Source organism: Sander vitreus, chromosome 22 (assembly GCF_031162955.1).
Source record: "Sander vitreus isolate 19-12246 chromosome 22, sanVit1, whole genome shotgun sequence".
Taxonomy (NCBI): domain Eukaryota; kingdom Metazoa; phylum Chordata; class Actinopteri; order Perciformes; family Percidae; genus Sander; species Sander vitreus.
The window spans coordinates 15,631,041-15,649,149 of record NC_135876.1 but is presented as its reverse complement, the minus strand read 5'-3'; the positions used below and the strand labels follow the sequence as shown (position 1 = coordinate 15,649,149).

The window sequence follows — 18,109 nt, the reverse complement described above, 5'->3', positions numbered from 1 at the left end:
CTACCTCCTTTCTTTGATAATATTTAATATAAAACTGAAATCAGGATGTCAAGATTCAGTCTAATGCAAAAGGTGCAATTCACTGCATTGCATAACAAAATCACACAACAAAAATACAATTCAATTTGCCATTTTTATTTTGTAACTGCCACAAATAGGCAACCTCTCGGAAGGAGATTGCAAAGAAAAACAATTTGCACAAAAACATCAGCAGACAGCTTATTCACTGCATCAAAACTGAAAACCCCAGTGTGACTTTCATTGTTGCTGCAGTCTAAGAGGAAACAAGTCCATAAAAGGCGCTTAATGAGGGCTATTACTCACGAGAACTGATGTGGAGATCAGACAACTTCAAGTATTCAAGCTTGAGTATTGCCTCAAATCCTAATCAGACAACTTCCCTGAATCAATACGACACAGATTTTACAGCAAACAGTAAAATGTGCATCACAGGAGCTTCCATCCACACGTTCAGTGTTTGTTTTCAGGAAGATCACAGGTTTTTGCTTCTGGAGAAATAGAAATCTATGCCTCTGTCCCGATGTTGTTTGGGGGTCTGAGATGGGCCTTTCTTTCCTCTTGGTGAAGGCCCTGTGCCACTCTGGGGAAAAGGAATCAAACAGTTACTTTAATGGTTTAAAAGACAGTGAGGCAACATTGTCTCTTTCAAGTTAAAACTATTAAATATTATTGTTTGCTAGTGGTGAACGAAGCAAACAAAAAAAAAAAAGGATAGAAAAGGTATCACAGCAGCAGCACCTAATACTATCCACTTCCCTTTCTCTCAAACACCCACCGGTTTGTTGTTAATGTGTCTGCTCCATTCAGGCGCTGTGACGATGGGGGCGGGGTAGGTCTCACCAAGGGACACATGAGCATGTGACAGCGAAGCAGTGCTGAGGGTCCAGGGCGTGTGCACGTCAGCTCCCCTGATCCCCTGCAGCTCAGGCACCCACAGCCGCACATAGTCACCCTAAAACAGATGCATGGGTAACCAAAAAAAAAAGACTCAACGCAGTGACTGAAATTACAGCTTTCTTCACATTTTCCTGGTTTCATCACCATCATGTGACAGCAAACAATGCCACGCTCCAAACAAAAGGGAAATGAAACTACTGTAACGATTCTTGCTTCTTCTCAAACATACATCATTGTCGTAGTCGAGGCCTTGCTTGATCATGTTGAACTTCCTGTTCTCTCTGGGGTCATTTCCTATGCCAGCGCTGTATAGCCAGTTGCCATAGTTGCTGCAGACATCATGGTCAATCTTTAGAGGAAAATTAAATATATATTAATAATATTATTATAAATAATATGAGGGCAAGGCACTTGTGAGTATCATCACAAGCTAAGTACTTAAAAAACTAATTATTCCATATCTCAATAATCCATTTATTACACAATTAATTATGTCCTTAAAAAAAAGTTAAAAAACTGATTTAAAACCTACTTACCAGAAGGTATTCAAACCACTCAGCTCCCATCCTCCAATCGAGGCCCAGGTCTTTTGTGAGGAAGCTAGCAACATTTTGCCGCCCCCTGTTGGACATAAAGCCCGTCATTGCCAACTCTCTCATGTTGGCATCCACGAAGGGCACTCCTGTTTGTCCCTCTGTAGTTACAAATGATATTTATTTTCAGCTACTGATACATATGTTATACATACACTTTCAATGCACATCTTTCAAGACACTAATTGATTTTTTTTTTATTAAGGAACAATGCAAACAAAAAAGGGAAAATGGAACAAACCTTTCCATGCATTGAAAAGCTTCATGTCCTTTTTCCATGGAACAGATTTGTCCTGAAGTCCTAAGATAAAATTACCATGAGCATTACATTCCTTTATAGAGTGTTAAAAAAAATCTGTTGAAAACTTGAGCTCATTTTACCTTTGATTTGAAACAATCTGTTTCCGTACTTGACGCCTACAAACTTAAAGTAATCCCTCCACAAAAGTTCAAATATGACCCTGATAGAAAGCAGTGAAAACAAATTTGTATTATTTGTGACTAAATAGTGGTGATAGAATGATAGAATAGATTTTATTGTTTTGTATCTCACTCAGCTAAGTATTCCAGTCCTTTCTAACTCCAGACTCACCAGTATGTGCTCTGATTGGCTGTTCGCTTCCTCTCATACTGCTGGATCTGATGATAAATATACCTGGGTGAAATGCAACCCACCGCCAGCCTGCAGAATGCCAGAGGAGCACCGTTATATATAGATATATTTCTAAGAAATGGAACATTAAACTCTAGTAAGTAGGCATTCAGCAGAGGAAATAATACAATAACACTTACCAAGGTGCAAATTTAGTGGAATAATCCACACCAGTCAAGCCATTACGAGTCTCCTTGTAAGTTGCAACTGCATCCTACAAAACAGACAACATATATTTATTACATATATAGTACATAGTAGATAATATAAATATGAGTTTTATAAGCAGCCATTAGTGCCTGTTTGTAATGGGAATTGTACTCACAGTGTCCCAGAAATAGTGTTTGAGTCTGGCCAGAGCTTGACTTTCACCACCACTGCAGGGAAATGCTGAGCGAGGATCAGCCACAGGCTCTAGAGGAATAAGACAAGAGACGCATTTCAGCATCCGACTGATTTCATACATGTTGAACACTCCCTGATGTGCATTAAGACGCACATAATCGTAAAAGCTTAAATCATATACATGGAATTCGAGCCCGTCTGCTCGCTCACCGGCACTTAATGAGGAAATCTGTGCTCAGCAGCCTGCCTATTGAATTCTGAAAGTAGCAGCAGTGTGGATTTATTTAATAGAGGCACTGCATAAAATGAACTATTTGTGCTTTCTTATTGCCAGTAGCATGTACACACAAAAGTTAATTTAATGAGTGTATAAAATAAATGTACAGGAATTTGTCTTGGTGATACAAATTCACAGAAAATAAAGACACAAAGGGGAAGTGCAAGATATAATGTATGACTCATACAGTTTGAATTAAAGCATTTGGATTGAGCAGATAAGACATTAGAATTTTGTACCTGTCTGTTCCAGGTCCTCTGCTGTAGGAATGGCTCCCTCCTCCAGCCCTTGGGGGAGAGGCTTTAACTGCTCGGGGGTTGGGAACAGAGGCCTCACCCTGCTCTGGGTCTCCGCTGCTTTCCTGAACTGAGTGTAAACATCAGGCAGCCTAACAAACCAGGAGGAAATGTTACAAGATATTCGAAAAATTACTTCTCTCATAAGAGAATTAATTTATATAATAATCTCTCATAAAATTGCCAGAATCAAAACAGGACGTTAAGCCGGACTTGGGGGCTTTGTCCCAGGCAAGCCATATCCTCTTTCACCTGGATATGTGGTGAAATGGAAGATCCTCTCTGTGGTACAGTGTAGACCCCCAGCAGGTGTGAACTTTGACCTTCATCTGTGAACAGACATCCTTCACTCGTTTCTCGACATTAAGTTCTTCCGAAGTTACCTGGAACATGAGCGCATGAATGAAAAACTGTAAAATCACCAGACGGTGTAATGTAAAGTCGTGATAATTACAATAAGAGGGAGACTGTTCAAAACTACCTCTTCATGGAAAGTCACAGTGCTGACAGAGCCCAGTTGCTTGAGGAGTTCGGCAACTACCTCCTCTGGCTTACCCTGTCTCACCACAAGGTTGCTGTCACACACACACACACACACACACACACACACACACACAGTCAACACCATGCCAGACAAGCTGCATCCTGGGTAGAGAGCTAGTAACTTCCCCCTCGCTGAACAAAAAAAAACATGATGGGAACAGTGTGTCCAGCACCCATGTTAACATAAACATAACCCTCTATAAGCTCAGGTGTGTCCTGATCCTGTTACATCTTTATCAATTAAATCCTAAAAAGCAGAGTGTTCGTGTAACAATAACAGGGTACATACGGTCACAATCAGATTTAAACATTGCAAACACATTATGGGTCTTTGATGCTATTACTGTCCAGGGACAGCAGATGTAAAATAGCCTTTTGGCTAATTCTGGCACATTTTACATTTTTATATGTATTATTAGTGTGCATTGTCCCTGTTGAATAAACCTGAAATAAATAAATAAACAAAGACAGTGCTAAACTGTGGGAAAGGTCAGCAAGTTAAATAAAGCAGAAGAAGACAAATTGAGATCATACACAGTAAAACAAGTAAACAGCTGTCTAGTTACCTGCCCTTGTTGAGCAACGTGTTTCTGAGGTCCCTGATACTCTCCAGTAAGAAGCGCAAGCGGAAAGGACCAGTCTTTGGTAGGTTGTAGTTGTACGTTCCCACATAATGTCTAGGGTCGAAGCAGTACAGTGGGACAATGTATTCTGCATTTCTTTGAGCCCAGTGGAAAAGCTGCATGTAGTACAAAGTATGGGTTATACCATCATCTCTTAGGAAAAGTTATGACTATTTAAAAATAGTATATTTAATACTATGACCAAACTGCTAAACTACTTCTGTGAGTGCACTGCTATCGTATAAAACTAAGGCTTACGTGCAGTTTAGTGTCACAAATTATTTTCCAAAAACGGAGTGTCCCAAATGATGAGGGTCTTATTTGAGACAGGTTAAGGTTAGGGTTAAGGGTAGGGTAGCACAGGTGGTTTAGCAGCAATTAATTAAGTACATTGTATGGGGAATTTGGGACACTAGCTAAACTGCACATAGCTTATACCTAAAACTAAACCATGCCAGCTATTGTTGAAAGCACATAACCTGAAATCAAATTTTATGTTTAAGGGACACTAAAAGTATGCCAATGCATGTTCATGTGCAACATTTGGAAAATCCCGTCTTTTATTTTGAAAAATGAAACCTGAAGTCGTAGCTAGCTAGCTACATGATGTATCGTTATCCATTTTCCAGTATTGCTGACTTGAGGAGCCTTTGTCTTACAACCACGATATACATGAAATTACAAGGTGGGGACGAAAGGCAGGTTATGTAGAATATTTTGACATGTCATTCGTGCAGTTTTTGTGATGAATTAAAAATGTCTGGTCATTTAATTTTGAAGAGGCTTTTATTGTCGAAGATGAAAAGCCGGAAGTAACATTGTTTTTGCTGGGCGAAACTAGCTTAATGCTAGTGCCAAACACACTACATAATAAGCTCAAAATGTTCTCGTAAAGACGGTAACAAAGGAAATACTACACGTCAGGCACATAACGTGCAACAGGCAAATAACGTGCAACAGGCACGTTTACGTGTAACGTTAAGTTAAACAGTTGCTCTGAAGTTGAAAGACGACTAACGTCATATGGACTCATAACAGATTGTCTTACCTCGTTGTCGTGGAGACGCAAGTCGTTTCTTAGTAAACATATGATTATGCGGGAGGTAGACATACTTGTAGTTTTCAATATAGCTAGCTAGCAGCAATAGTTTATCTGCTACGTATCAGAGAGCAGCGTCTGTCGGTCCCCAGTGCCTGGCTGCCAGTGTTATGTCATTCGCTAATGAGTCGTTCAAACAAACGAATCTTTTGGGTGAACAAAAAGATCCGAATCGCTTTCTGAAAGAACCGTTCTTTTCTCAGTTTACCGAAGATGTTGTCATGAATTGGAGCACTGCCTTTTTTCAGCACCTGTTGTTTCACAAATGTAAATGTAGAAATGTGGGACTTTTACTTGGTAAAATCTCCGAACTGATACAGTAAAACATTGTCAGTATAGTCAGAGATGTCCTGAATTCAAATAGTCATTCATTGTCTGGAATTACGGATGAATGACTTAGCACCTCAAGTTTCAGATTTGAAGTCATTTTAAAAGGTAGAAAAGTGGGACTTTTACTCAGGAAAATCTCTAAATTGAAAAAGTTCTGAATGTATGCATTTGGTTATAAATTGATGATCAGTTTTAATGATGTAGATCCCATTTTGCAAAAGTTTCCTGAAACAAGTAGGCCTACCCAGTCGACGATGCTGAATGTGCAGCTCACTTAAAATGCTTTTTGTTCCACAAGGAAAATATTATATTTATTGATGCGTTTTGTGAAATCTTCATTTTGGCTCTTCTGTAACAAATGCAGACTCTTATTCCTACATGACAAATATGTACAATGCACTGTTGTGGCTCCAGCAGTGTTTGTGCTTCATTAAACGCTGCAGACTGTGTCCTAAATGTGGATACTGGCTGCTTAATCACCTTGATACCAGAGGCTTTGTACAACCAACACTTCTCCCTTAGCCTCCTCATAGTATACAATCAAATTCTGTATGGTGGAGCAAATGAAGAGATCCCCTTGCTTGGACTTTTACAAGCCACTGTTACCTGTGGCTCAAGGTCTCTTTCGGTTTCCCTCATAGTGGCTAGTATACGTGAAGGTGTGCTGGGGTTGGATTTGTTCAGAGCTATTGACTGGACAATCTCTATTGACCCCAACAAGCGTTTTAGCACCAACTGCAGGCTCTTCTCCACAAGGCCTACCTGCAAACATACAGTATAGGGTTGGTGTTATGTAACTGAAATGTGGTGTGGGTCTACTGTGTAAGGGTTTTCGCCGGGTGCTTCGAGTGTTATTCCCACATTCAGTGAATATAAACGCTGGTTCATCAACATTAAAAAACAAAACATATTTCAGTAAAGAGCTCCAGTCGTGCCTCACACCCAAGCTACCATTTCTTCCATCCCAGCTGACCTCTGCCCTCCAAACTCTCAGGGCCACCTCAGTGATATGTACGGGTTTACACCGAGTGATCCGGTTTCTCCCACATTCAATGCATATATTCAATGAAAATTAAAACATATGTTTTACGTATCATTTGTAAAAGCTGTAAATATTCAGACTCATCTTCAGATTGAACTCAGACTGAAGTCAAAGAACAAAGAACACAGTGGAGGTTTACACCTAGTCTTGTTTTAAAGTTGGTTCATATGTTGACCTTTTTTTTTTATCATGAATAAAAATGCAATCCATTTATCAATTAAGTTGTCCACATGAAACAAAAGGAAAACATGATTGTGAAAGAGGATGGATTCAAAATATATCCATTAAGTTATAAAATACTTATACATTTTGAAGCATGTGTGGTAACTTCTCTCTCTTTGTCCTCATTGTCAGCTGTAACACGATGTAGTGCAAAATAATTAGCTCCATAGAAAAAAAAAAACTAGAGTAACTCATTCTTTTGATACACAATCAAGGGCAGTGTGATCACAAAACAACATAAGAAAATCTAAATAACAGAAGAAAATAGTTTTAGACCTTGGATTTATTAAGTTAAATGTACAAAAGATCAATGACTTGATACATTTCATGTTTCAAAGCTTTGTCACTTAAGACAAAACAAACTCTGTCCCAATCGAAAGCCTCCCAGTCTTTTCATATTGTCTACCAGCTCTCAAAGAGACAATCATACATCACAGTACAATCTACTGTATAACGAGCTATTTCATCAAATAGATTTGTATATAATGTAAAGAAATTTCCTACAAAAGTGCAGAACAATATGTATTTACAGTATAATCTTTATTTTTTCATATAAAAGAACTTCAGCAAATCCTGTGTGTGCTCTCTACTGAACAGCTGCTCACCTTATTAAGAAGCTTTCTGCTTTGGCAGTGAACATTTGTGTTTATAAGCAGATTCAGATAAGGCACTGACAAGGGTCCACAACAGATTTGAACAATCTTTAAGTGCCACTGTATTACAGCTAGCCACTACACCTCCAACTTCAATCTCCCCAGTTAAAGTTTTATCTCACCTCCATTTTATAGAATACAGCATTTAGCTACATATTTCCAACTTGACCCTTTATGGCGACTTGTAATATGATCTCAAATGACATCACTCAGAGCAAAGTGTGCTGTCAAGTGGCCATTAAGTGACCCATTTATATAGTGTGGAAAGCAAAGTAAAGGCATGGGGTGACTGGATTCATACTGAAGTTAAAACAAAAACGTAAAAGAGACGCATAATTCAATCGAACTTCACATCTTTTCATACTCAACACACAATGTGACGTCAACGCATCTGATTTGGTCTGTGCACGAAGCTGCCGTAACATGGAAAAGGCTATAGGGCTCTAAGGTGACAAAACAATCCAACATGACTAATACTGCACATGAACTTAGCCTAAAGTTTCTGCAACTTTTCTTTGGCCACTTTTTTCAATGGAGTCGAGGCTCACTGCATGGGAAGCTGGAATGGCTGTCACAGACTCCAACAGTAGTGTTGGTATTGCTTAATAGACATTGCACAATGATGCAAAAGTTTGGTTCTTTTTTTCTTTACACAATTCTCCATACAAAATGATAAAAAAAAAAAAATAGAAAAATATCTCCTCAGTTGATTATCCTGCATGTTGGAAATGTTTCAATGCATGATATCAAAAGTGCAATGTTGACAGTCCTTCTAAATGGGGTTCTGAGTGCCATGAAAGTAGGGTAATGCAACCCTCTAAGATGTTTAAAAAAAGACATTCTTACTTACAAATTCTTATTGTAAGGCGTTGACAAAAATTCATTTACATTTTTTAAGTGACAATAGAAAACTCATCGGCTAAGATGACTTTGTATGTGTTATTGTATGTCATATAAAAATATTTTACCATCTTAATTTCACACACAGCTAACTGAGACTGATGAGTTACTTACAGTACTATCCGATGTGATCAATGTCACCAGTCAGTCACGCTTACATGGCGTCTGGCCAAACCTGGACACTGTCCTGTGACAGAAAATGAGAGTAAAGACCCAGAAAGCTTGAGACGCCACTGCTCTCTAACTTGGGTCACTTTTCCTGCTCTTGTTAAAAGGACAGCAGTCTGCAGCTTGTGAGACTGCTAAGTGCTTTCTCGCGAGTCCCCTCCTGAGGCAATACACTGCGACGCCTTGGAGGACTCTGGAGGTCTGACAGCAGTCAACCTGGCCTCTCCGTGAGTAATCCAGGTTGTGCTAGTTGGTGAGAGACGCAGGGGTCCTGACAAGGCAGACACTGGTGATAGATGGCAGGGCAGGAATTTGAAGTGATGCTGAGCCCTGGAGTCTGGTGACGAAAGAGAGGGGGGCCCTGGGGATGGGGCGGGCCAGAGAGGAGGGGAGGTCCCAGGACCGCAGAGGCCTCACAGGCTAGGGGAGGGGAGGGGGGTCCGCCGGCCTCAGAAGCAGCCCTGGACGAACGGGTGGCTGAGCAGAACGTCTGCAGTGGGCCGCCACTTCTCCTCCACAAACACCTGCCGCAGAAAGTCCCTGCCTGCGTCGGACACACTATCGGGAAGCACAGGCTTTGTAGGCTGGGTGGCGATCTTAAAAATGGCTGCCATGGCCTCATACTCGGCCCATGGAGGTTTCTGGGTCAACATTTCCACAACCGTGCAGGCAACACTCCTGAGGACAAACAACATCCTGGTTGATTGTGAGAACATCTAATTTAATCACATTCGCATCAAATATTAGTTAACAAGTAGATTAATGGGTTGTTATGTTTCTATGCATTTATGTTTATATTTATTGTACAAACTGGGGTTGTACGCCACGGCATGTATATTACAGCTGTAACTGGTTTTATTTCCCCGTAATACAGTAAACTTGAACTGAACTGTCACCAGCAATTGGCTCACATACAATCCATACCACCAAAGGAAGGCTGAAGTATTGCTACATGTATTGTACCTGCATTATTTACACAACAGAGCATTCTTTTTTTTAAATGACCACAATGACCGAAAAGATGAGTCTAGTAGTCATAGTCATATTCATTAAAACTGTTGTTGTACTAGCAGTCATAGTGCTAGTGCCCCGGGTTCAGAACACTGGGAGACAATCTAATCTCACATACGCTTCACAAATGTGGTATTTACTGCATTGGGTTAGGTTACATTATATCTTTCAGTGTTAGTGATGATTTATTCACCAACACAAATTCATAATTCTGTTTTGTAATACAGAATTAAGATAGCATTCATGTCTTGGTGACTGCTATGTGTATAACTATAACTGGTCTTACTTTACCACGAACACAACTGTTTCCATTCAATGTATTGCTTTACCACCCATTTATTGAGGTAACTTTATTGATTTTACTGCAACAGTGTATTTTTGTGCTTGTAATAAATATTTCTGTGCTACAACAGTCTAATATCCCCTCTGGGCCTCATTACAGTTCCATCTGATCATATTCCTTACCATACATCAGCTTTGCGGCCATAGCCCTCCCCGTTGATGACTTCAGGGCTCATCCAGTAGGGGGTGCCAGTGACGGACTTGATTCCTGTACCAGACATGCAGATGGTCTGGATACGTTTGCTGGCTCCAAAGTCTCCCAGCTTCACGTTCCCCGAGGAGTCTCTCAGGATATTAGCACCTGGCGGAACGAAACAAAATGAGGTTGCTCAGAGGTATTTAAGAGTCTCCCGAGGACTGTCAATATCCTGGGATACTTTGACTTTGGTTCAATTAATGTAGTTACAGTGCGGTTACAAAGTGCATGGGCCAGCATGTCAACTGACTGAACAACCTAAGGGGGAAGGTCAACTTTTCCTCTGGCTTGGAACACTGGCAGAATTATTTATAAAATGTCAAAGTATACCTTTTAGCAAATCTTTATAAAAATACCACAATGACTCAACTCTTCAAACACTTTTGCCTCATTGGTTTACACAAATCAGAAAATTAAATATTGCATCCACTGTCTGCTTTCACATGGATCGAACCCCAGCACCCTTCCCTCCTCCTTCTTTGGTCATTTTCCGACATGTAGCTGTGTCTATCCCATTTCCTTTAGGAGCTCCACTTGTTTGATCAGTGACTAAAGTACACCACTCGACACTCACTCTCTCCTCACCCAGCGTAAGATGGAGGGCTGCAGAGAAGAGATTGAGAGTGACTATAACTGTAAATATGTGACCTTTACTGTTAACTTCTCGGTTCTGTAACCTGTTTGTTGTAAGAATGTGTGACAGTCTCCATTAAATCTTGTTAACTGCATTTAAGTCTTTATTTGGCAACATTAAATTCACAGAAACTTTATAGTCTAATGTCACGGCTATGGTGCCAAGCTCTTTCCAAAAACCGCATGTGCTGACAGCTCTTTTACAACATACAGAGGAGCTCTTGTGTGGTGAGATGAGCACACACACCATATATTACACATGAAGAGCATTTTTAAGTGGAAAATCCCACCCACATATATTTTCTCATTAGGCCTGCCTGTGTCCTGTGAGACCTGCTATCTTTTCCCCCCCAACCAGACGGTATATTTCCCTCTTCTTTGCCGCGGCTGAACGAAACAGTGACTCCCAAAAGCTGCGGGCAGCCAAACTAAAGCCTTTCCATCCGGTGTTACATTTTTAGACTGGCCAATTTCACCAGCATGGAGCCTAATATATCTCAAAGGGGAGTTCAAAATAGCAAATTTTTTCCAGGCTCCTTCTGTAGACGGCGAATAACCAAATGAGGAAATGTCAACCAGAATAAAATGAATGAACCTGGAGTTTTCTCAGCAAGTTGCTGCAATATGAATCATAAAGCAATACTTTATGCAGTTTGTCTGCATCTCCTGTGTATGTGTTCACTGGTTACAAATCCAATTAAAACCCTATCCTGACCTTCGCTAGCTTGCTGTTTTGGTTACCTTTGATGTCTCTGTGTACAATCATGTTGCTGTGCAGGTAGGAGACTCCTTGGAGGATCTGCCTGGTGTATCTCCTCGTCACCTTCTCTGTCAGGGCCCCATAGGCTTTTAGCTGGTCCTTTATTGAGCCCTGGAGAGACAGCAAGAGAGCGAGAGAGAATGAGTGGAACTCAGCAAGATTGAGAAATGCATTTATGATCTTTTTAATGGCTGTTAAAGTGCTCATATTATGCTTTTTGGCTTTTTCCTTTATTGTGTTATATATCTTTTTTGTGCACGTTATAGGTTTACAAAGTGAAAAAGCCCAAAGTCCACCCCAAAGGGACTTACCATCTCCAACAGAAAACACTGTTCACAAACTGCTCCGAACAGCTCTAATGTAGTCCAGCCTTTATTTCCGTGACAAACGTGCATCACTTTGTAACACGTTATAATGCTCGCCTAGATGCTAGCGTGGCACGACCTAATACTCTGCTTCCGACTGGGTAGTAGTCCTTACCGAGGTACTGCGCATGTGCGACTTCCAACAAAGATGGAATAGAAGTGCGTTGCCTCACTCTGTAGCTCAAACAGAGAGCTCATCACACAGGGTGAAAAGAGGAGCTGCAGCAATGTGCAGTACAACATATTATGAACCTGAAAATTAGCATAATATGAGCACTTTAACTAATATTATTGTCACAGCTGTAGGGTATAAAATGATCTGCTTTGGAAGGACGTGTATAATGGATATGAAATGGTTCAGCGTCTGTCTTTAAGGAAAATAAGCATACTTGCAACATTTTCCAGCTGAAGCAGATTAATTTTGTTTTATTGCGAAAGCGTCCTCTGAGCTAAAAGTACAAAAACTGAGTATATAAACACACAATGTGCTGAAAGAAATCGGCATGATTTTAAATCCAAACACCTTCTATGTCCTGCATTTCCTTTAATTTCCTGTTTTCAGTTCCTCGTGAGGAAATCACAGGAGCAAAGACCTGATCCAGTAACACCTGTGACGCAGTTTAGGACTCACACAATGAAAACAAAACTTCTCCCTCTTCGCTTTCAGCTGTCAGCAAGACACCTCAACAGCTCTCTGGCTCTCAGAGGGACACTTGCCTGCCCCCCCCCCCCCACCCGCCCCAGGGGTGACTAAAGTGTTATCGGTCAGCTACAGCGGTGCAGAGCAGTCACACACCAACTTGGCTTTGGCACCTACCCTCCTGCCTCTGCCAAAAAACTCCAGTGAAACAAACATTTCCAATTTCCAGACTGGTGACTAAGACACTCAACGCCACTCAGAAAAAAAATGCCCAGGAAATATTAAAACCAGGCTCAGGGACAGGGTCCACAGGCGACAGCAGCTCATTAAGGCGCTCATTTAGTGAAAAAAATGATCTCATAAACTTAGCTGTTCTGCTGACATCCACCACTGAGAAAAGGTTTGTTGACAGCTGGTGACATTTCAAAATTGTTTTTTAGCAGATGTGGCCAGTATGGGCTTGACTTGTAGTTTGTCTTCAAACGTTTGTGTACCTATCTCTGCAGCCAAAACAACTCAAAATATGACATTCTCAGACATTTATCTGTATTGTATCTCAATCTAACTTCAATGACTGTGACTTATAAACGTTTCTATATATTCAAATGAAAAGCCCTGCAGAATACGCACCCCGGGCATAAACTCCACAAAAATTGTGAGTTTCCTCTGTTCAAGGTCCCGAAGACAACCATAGTACTGTACAATCCGCTCATGATGCAGATTCTTCAGCAGCTGAATCTCACACTCCAGAGCATTCACCTCCTACAGAAAAAAAATGTTTGAATTAAGGAAAGCACAGAGCACTTAAAATATGAAGCATTTTTAGACTTGAATCATAAAATCACTGTTTTATGCCCTAACATACTCTAAGTCTGTGACTTATTCCAAACAGGTGTGAAATGTTCTCTCTCACCTTGCTGGTTTCTTGACAGTCGGTATCAAAGGGCACCTGCTTGGCGGCCAGCTCACGGCCTGTGTCGGCATCATAACAGAGGTAGACCTCCCCGAATGCCCCGCGCCCCAGGAGCTTTCCTTGTCGCCAGTTGACTGGTGCCCGCGGCGCTGCAGAAACAAGAACACCACATGATGAAAACCCACCAATAATTCATTAGGTTGCTAAGCCCCCAGAGGCAGACAGATCTACTGTGATATACTGATTTGAGAAAACACTGAAGCATGCATCAAAATCCACCCGCAAGACCCGACTGTACCTCACCAAGACCATACGTCAAAAATCAACCACAGGGTTGTTAACTAATCCCCACCGCAGACCCTCTCAGATAGGGAAAGCCCTGATATCTGAGTCAAACCACAATCAGCAGACAGAAAGCTGGCAAAACCTAATTAATCTCAACAACTTTCATCTTCACAGGCCCAGACTCTGAGACTTTGTTTTAGTTTTAACAGGCTTCTTTGTGGCCGGTCTGAGAAAGACACCGGAGACTGACATGTCAACCGCAGACTGCTGAGCTGAGCTTTCGATTCATGACAAAGACAATTTCTGGGCAATGCATACTGCGGACTGAATGAGGACAGATGTGATAAGTGAGCCTGTGGATGGATGATGAGAGGAAAATTCTGCATGATGTGACATACAGTATTACTGTACATTAATTCTACTCCCTTGGACTAAAAGTTTGACAGCCATAGAGTAGTCACTTAGAGGAAATTATCTTTGTCTTTAATTCTTTTAAGTCACACTGTTATTCATCAATTTGAGATGTAAATCCATTTGCCTTGCTTTGAGTTTTTATTTAATCTATATGTTGTAGTGCACCCAGGATGCCTTTCGACAAGGGCTGGGTACCATTTCAAATATTTTAGATAATATGCTGATAGGATACCTGAGCTTTGGTACTAATACCATACTTTTTTTAATTGCCTGACACCTCTAAATGTTTGCATATTTTTACTTCATATAAGAATTTGTGCTCAAATGATAATCTGGTCTAAAAACAAGAACTTTTTTTTTGGTACAAAAAGAGGAGGGGAATTACATTTTTTAAAGCCCACACATGTTCATGTTTACGAGTACATAAATACGGTGGACATATGGTCGTATATACGCATATACATTATGAGGTTTATAGCACTTTTGATACCCAGCCCTACTCTTGGCAAGCAGAAGAAACACAAAACTGAAACATTCTTCATTCATCTCTGGGTTATCAGTGAGGGTTTATGTCTCATTATCCACAGGAACCAGACAGATACAACACCAATCAACAACAAAGGCCCAGAATTGCAGTTTATTTAAGACTGTTTATATGTTTGGGTCAAATGTTCCTTCGGTGTTTCCTGTCCCTTCATTTTTAAAAGTTTTTAAGGGGGACTACTTACACTTGGCTGTACCACGCTGGCAGCTTTTGTCAGCTGTGCGGCCCAGAGAGCGCAGGTCGCTGTACTGCAGCGTACTACTGTCTCCATTGTAACTGCGTGTGCGACTGGAAGGAACCAGCTGAAACAGGTTCTCCTGCGGCATAAAGCTGCGCGGAAGTGTCCTGCGACCTGAAAACACATATATATTAAAAAGAAAATAGACATATTAATGACTTTACACACACAGGCCACTGCATCTTTTGTTTGCACTGTGAATGATTTCTACACTGTTTTCACATAGTTACTTTACAGGTGTTGTGCATAAAGTGAGCTCTTGGCCAAGACTTAGGGCCAGCCAGAGCAGAGTGCCTCTCGCCACTCCGTCCCACTTCCCCTCAGACAGGAAGCATGGCGCTGTGTTTTTATACAAGTTTGGGTTCACCGCAGGGAAACGTAAATCATTGCTAGCCAAGGTTAGCCTCTGAGTAAGCAATTACTAGCAGCTGCCTCGAACAGCAAGCCAGGACTTCATGTACCAAATCTATCTAGAGAGCAAAACTAAAATGCAGATATTTGAAAATATTTTATCTGGAAGTGAAAAAGAAGTGATAGAAATGTGAGGAGGAGGCACTGTGAATAATATTATCTGAAGTTAAAAAATCTGACCCGATGAGAGTGCCTTGGAAGTGTTGTGTGAATCTGTCTGTGTTGTACTGTATCATAGCAGCATATCTGTGTAATCTGTAAAACAATAGTGGTGTTGTTATTGCTCTAGCAAAGCTGGTTTCTTACGGTCTCCATAATCCTTGCTGCGATTGGGCAACTGGAACTGGCGAGGGAAAGTCCCTCCTTTCCCATGGCGACCTGAAGAGAGAGCAATGAGAAAGAGCTGTCAGGAAGTAATTGATGTCTTAACATCAACTGAATTCACATTTTACATTTACAGTACTCCTCAATTTACATTTTTGTGTGGATTCACGTTTAAGTTCAATAATGCAGATGTAATTGCTTGGAGCTAATCAGACCCAAACATATTGATGCTTAATATGAATAACGGAGTTTCACATTTCAGCTGATCACATCTGACAGACACTACGTTGCCTTTGCTCATCTCTGCATGTCAAATCAAAGCTGAGTTCAAAAACACAGCGAACAGAGCTGTTGTATCGTCTCACTGCAGCCAAGAGAGAAAGTGAAAACATCTCACGTGTGCTAGCTTAGCCTTAGCTCTGAACCCAATGGAGCAGTAACTAAAGGCAGGTGGGGAGCACTGCTGACGCAGGCGAGTGCTGACGCGCACGCACACACGCACGCACACACACACACACACACACACACACACACACAGAATGGAGAGCAGTGGAGCCGCTTGCAATTGAAAGCAGCTGTTGTGTCAGATGACTGCCTCCCCTCGTGGTGTTTTTGTGGCCGTATCCCATGGAGACGGGAGTTATTTTTTGTGTTTGGCAGCGCGAGATGGAGAGGAAAAATCTACTCACAGGGAATGGTAAACAAATACTGTAGCCCTCAGCAGGAAGGGCCACACAGCTTTACATCTGGGAGGGAAGAGTGTGTATATGTATGTGTGCAGGCACGTGCATGCATGTGTGCCCAAGTGAGTCTTTAAGTGCTGCTGCAGCTACATGAAGCTCCCACACTCCCAGTCTGTGTACACAATGTACAGCACTCCCTTTTTAATTTACAGCACGGGGGTGGTGCAGGAGAGAAAGAAATGACCAGATTGGGGGAGCTGTTGTGGTTCATCTGTTCATGAGGATTAGTGTGGCGTTATCTGTCATCCTGCTCTATTTGATCTGCGTTCTGAAGGAAAAGGGAGACAGGGAGCCGAGGGACAAGGAATAGAAGAGAAGGGGGGCATCTTGAGGCGAGGGGACAGAGAAGGGAAGTGATCATGAAAAGACAGGAAAGCAGCAATGTCTATTTGGAACTGGAGGGGGAAAAAAAGGCAGACAAAGAGGGGAGATGGGATGAGAGAGACAAATGAGATGGACAAAGGGTACTCAGAGGAGACTGTGCCAAAGAAAAAGCCGGAAGAGTTATGATGCTATCACACTCCCTTCATCACCTCCTGAGACACAAGAAATACAACCAAGATATTAAATATCTCCACAATAACCCATTCCTCATTTTAAGTATTTACTCCCAGATAAAACCATCAAATAATATCATCTCCCTCCTCATTAGTAATCTCAAGAGGGTATTTGCAACAGGGAAACATCATAGATAATCAGAAGCTGCACGAACAGAGCTTTAGTTCTTTTTATGTGAAACTGATTGCGTGGCTATAATTACAGCAGAACTTTAAAAAAAAAACAGACAAAACTTTCTAATAATAAACAAGCTTTCTACACCTCTCTTTATCTTTCTGTTGTGTTTGAGTTGACTCAACAGCAGAGAAGCCGTTTTTAGAACTGCTGCAGATTTCTCCTCTCTTACCTTTGTATTCATAGTTGAGGTTCAGGTAATTATTGTCACGGTTGTTCTGCGAGTAAGGAGGACTGAAATGACAAGAGAACGGGGGGGGGGGAGTTGAAAAACATTTAGCTATTTCAGTCAGTATTTTCCCCTTATCTTCAAACAGAGTCTGGCTACAGCTGCTGGTCTGAAACTTCAGACTGTAAAGCAGCACAAAATGCCTCAAAATGACTGTTGCGTTTAATCTACTGAGCTTTCAGTCTCAATTGATGTGAAATAACAATGTCCTGAAATAGAAAAGATAAGCTGAATGTTGAGGACCTCTCTGCATTAACAATAACAAAGGGAAAGTGAAGTTTGTGGTGCTAAATTTCTGAAATGGCAGTGAAACTAACTTTCCATCATTAAATGTGTCCATGTCCATCCCCCCCAGCTCTGCCCCACCGACCCGACAGAGAGTGACGTCTCTGTCGACCGCAGGGCGGCGCGGGGCCACGAGACCCTGGATAAGGGGCACGCATGCCTGCTCGCAGGGAAAAGTTCCATGCACTCGTTTCCTGCCATTGTTCTGCAGCCTGGAGCCCAGATAAGCCTCGTGCAGGTAGAGCTGTTTCCGTCCTACGCTCTATCTCAACCTCACTCTTGCTCACTTTTCTTTTCCATTTGATTCACGTTCAGGACCCCCCCCCCCACACACACACACACACCCCTCCTTCCACTTTACTCTCTCACTATTTCACCACTTT

At 41.5% G+C, this 18,109-nt stretch overlaps 2 protein-coding genes across 2 annotated transcripts in view; both read right to left on the bottom strand.

Annotated features, from left to right (window-relative positions):
- Positions 1-119: 119 nt before the first annotated feature.
- cry-dash (cryptochrome DASH) lies at positions 120-5,479 on the bottom strand. The gene is made up of 14 exons (XM_078281163.1): positions 5,296-5,479; positions 4,191-4,363; positions 3,563-3,656; positions 3,334-3,464; positions 3,025-3,173; positions 2,489-2,577; positions 2,304-2,377; positions 2,104-2,193; positions 1,893-1,972; positions 1,753-1,812; positions 1,455-1,612; positions 1,148-1,267; positions 797-973; positions 120-601 (listed from the first exon to the last, which is right to left on the bottom strand). The coding sequence occupies exons 1-14, from the start codon at positions 5,356-5,358 to the stop codon at positions 494-496; spliced, it is 1,566 nt and encodes a 521-aa protein (XP_078137289.1). The 5' UTR covers positions 5,359-5,479; the 3' UTR covers positions 120-493.
- Positions 5,480-7,205: 1,726 nt separating this feature from the next.
- The window catches only part of map3k22 (mitogen-activated protein kinase kinase kinase 22), a 40,709-nt gene continuing 29,805 nt past the window's right edge, over positions 7,206-18,109 (bottom strand). The window contains exons 11-18 of the mRNA XM_078281162.1: positions 17,385-17,446; positions 15,720-15,791; positions 14,949-15,116; positions 13,522-13,670; positions 13,239-13,370; positions 11,585-11,714; positions 10,138-10,315; positions 7,206-9,339 (exon numbers count right to left, since the gene is read on the bottom strand). Coding sequence (XP_078137288.1) covers positions 9,111-9,339; positions 10,138-10,315; positions 11,585-11,714; positions 13,239-13,370; positions 13,522-13,670; positions 14,949-15,116; positions 15,720-15,791; positions 17,385-17,446 — 1,120 coding nt within the window. The 3' untranslated portion in view covers positions 7,206-9,110. The remainder of the gene's footprint in view (positions 9,340-10,137; positions 10,316-11,584; positions 11,715-13,238; positions 13,371-13,521; positions 13,671-14,948; positions 15,117-15,719; positions 15,792-17,384; positions 17,447-18,109) is intronic.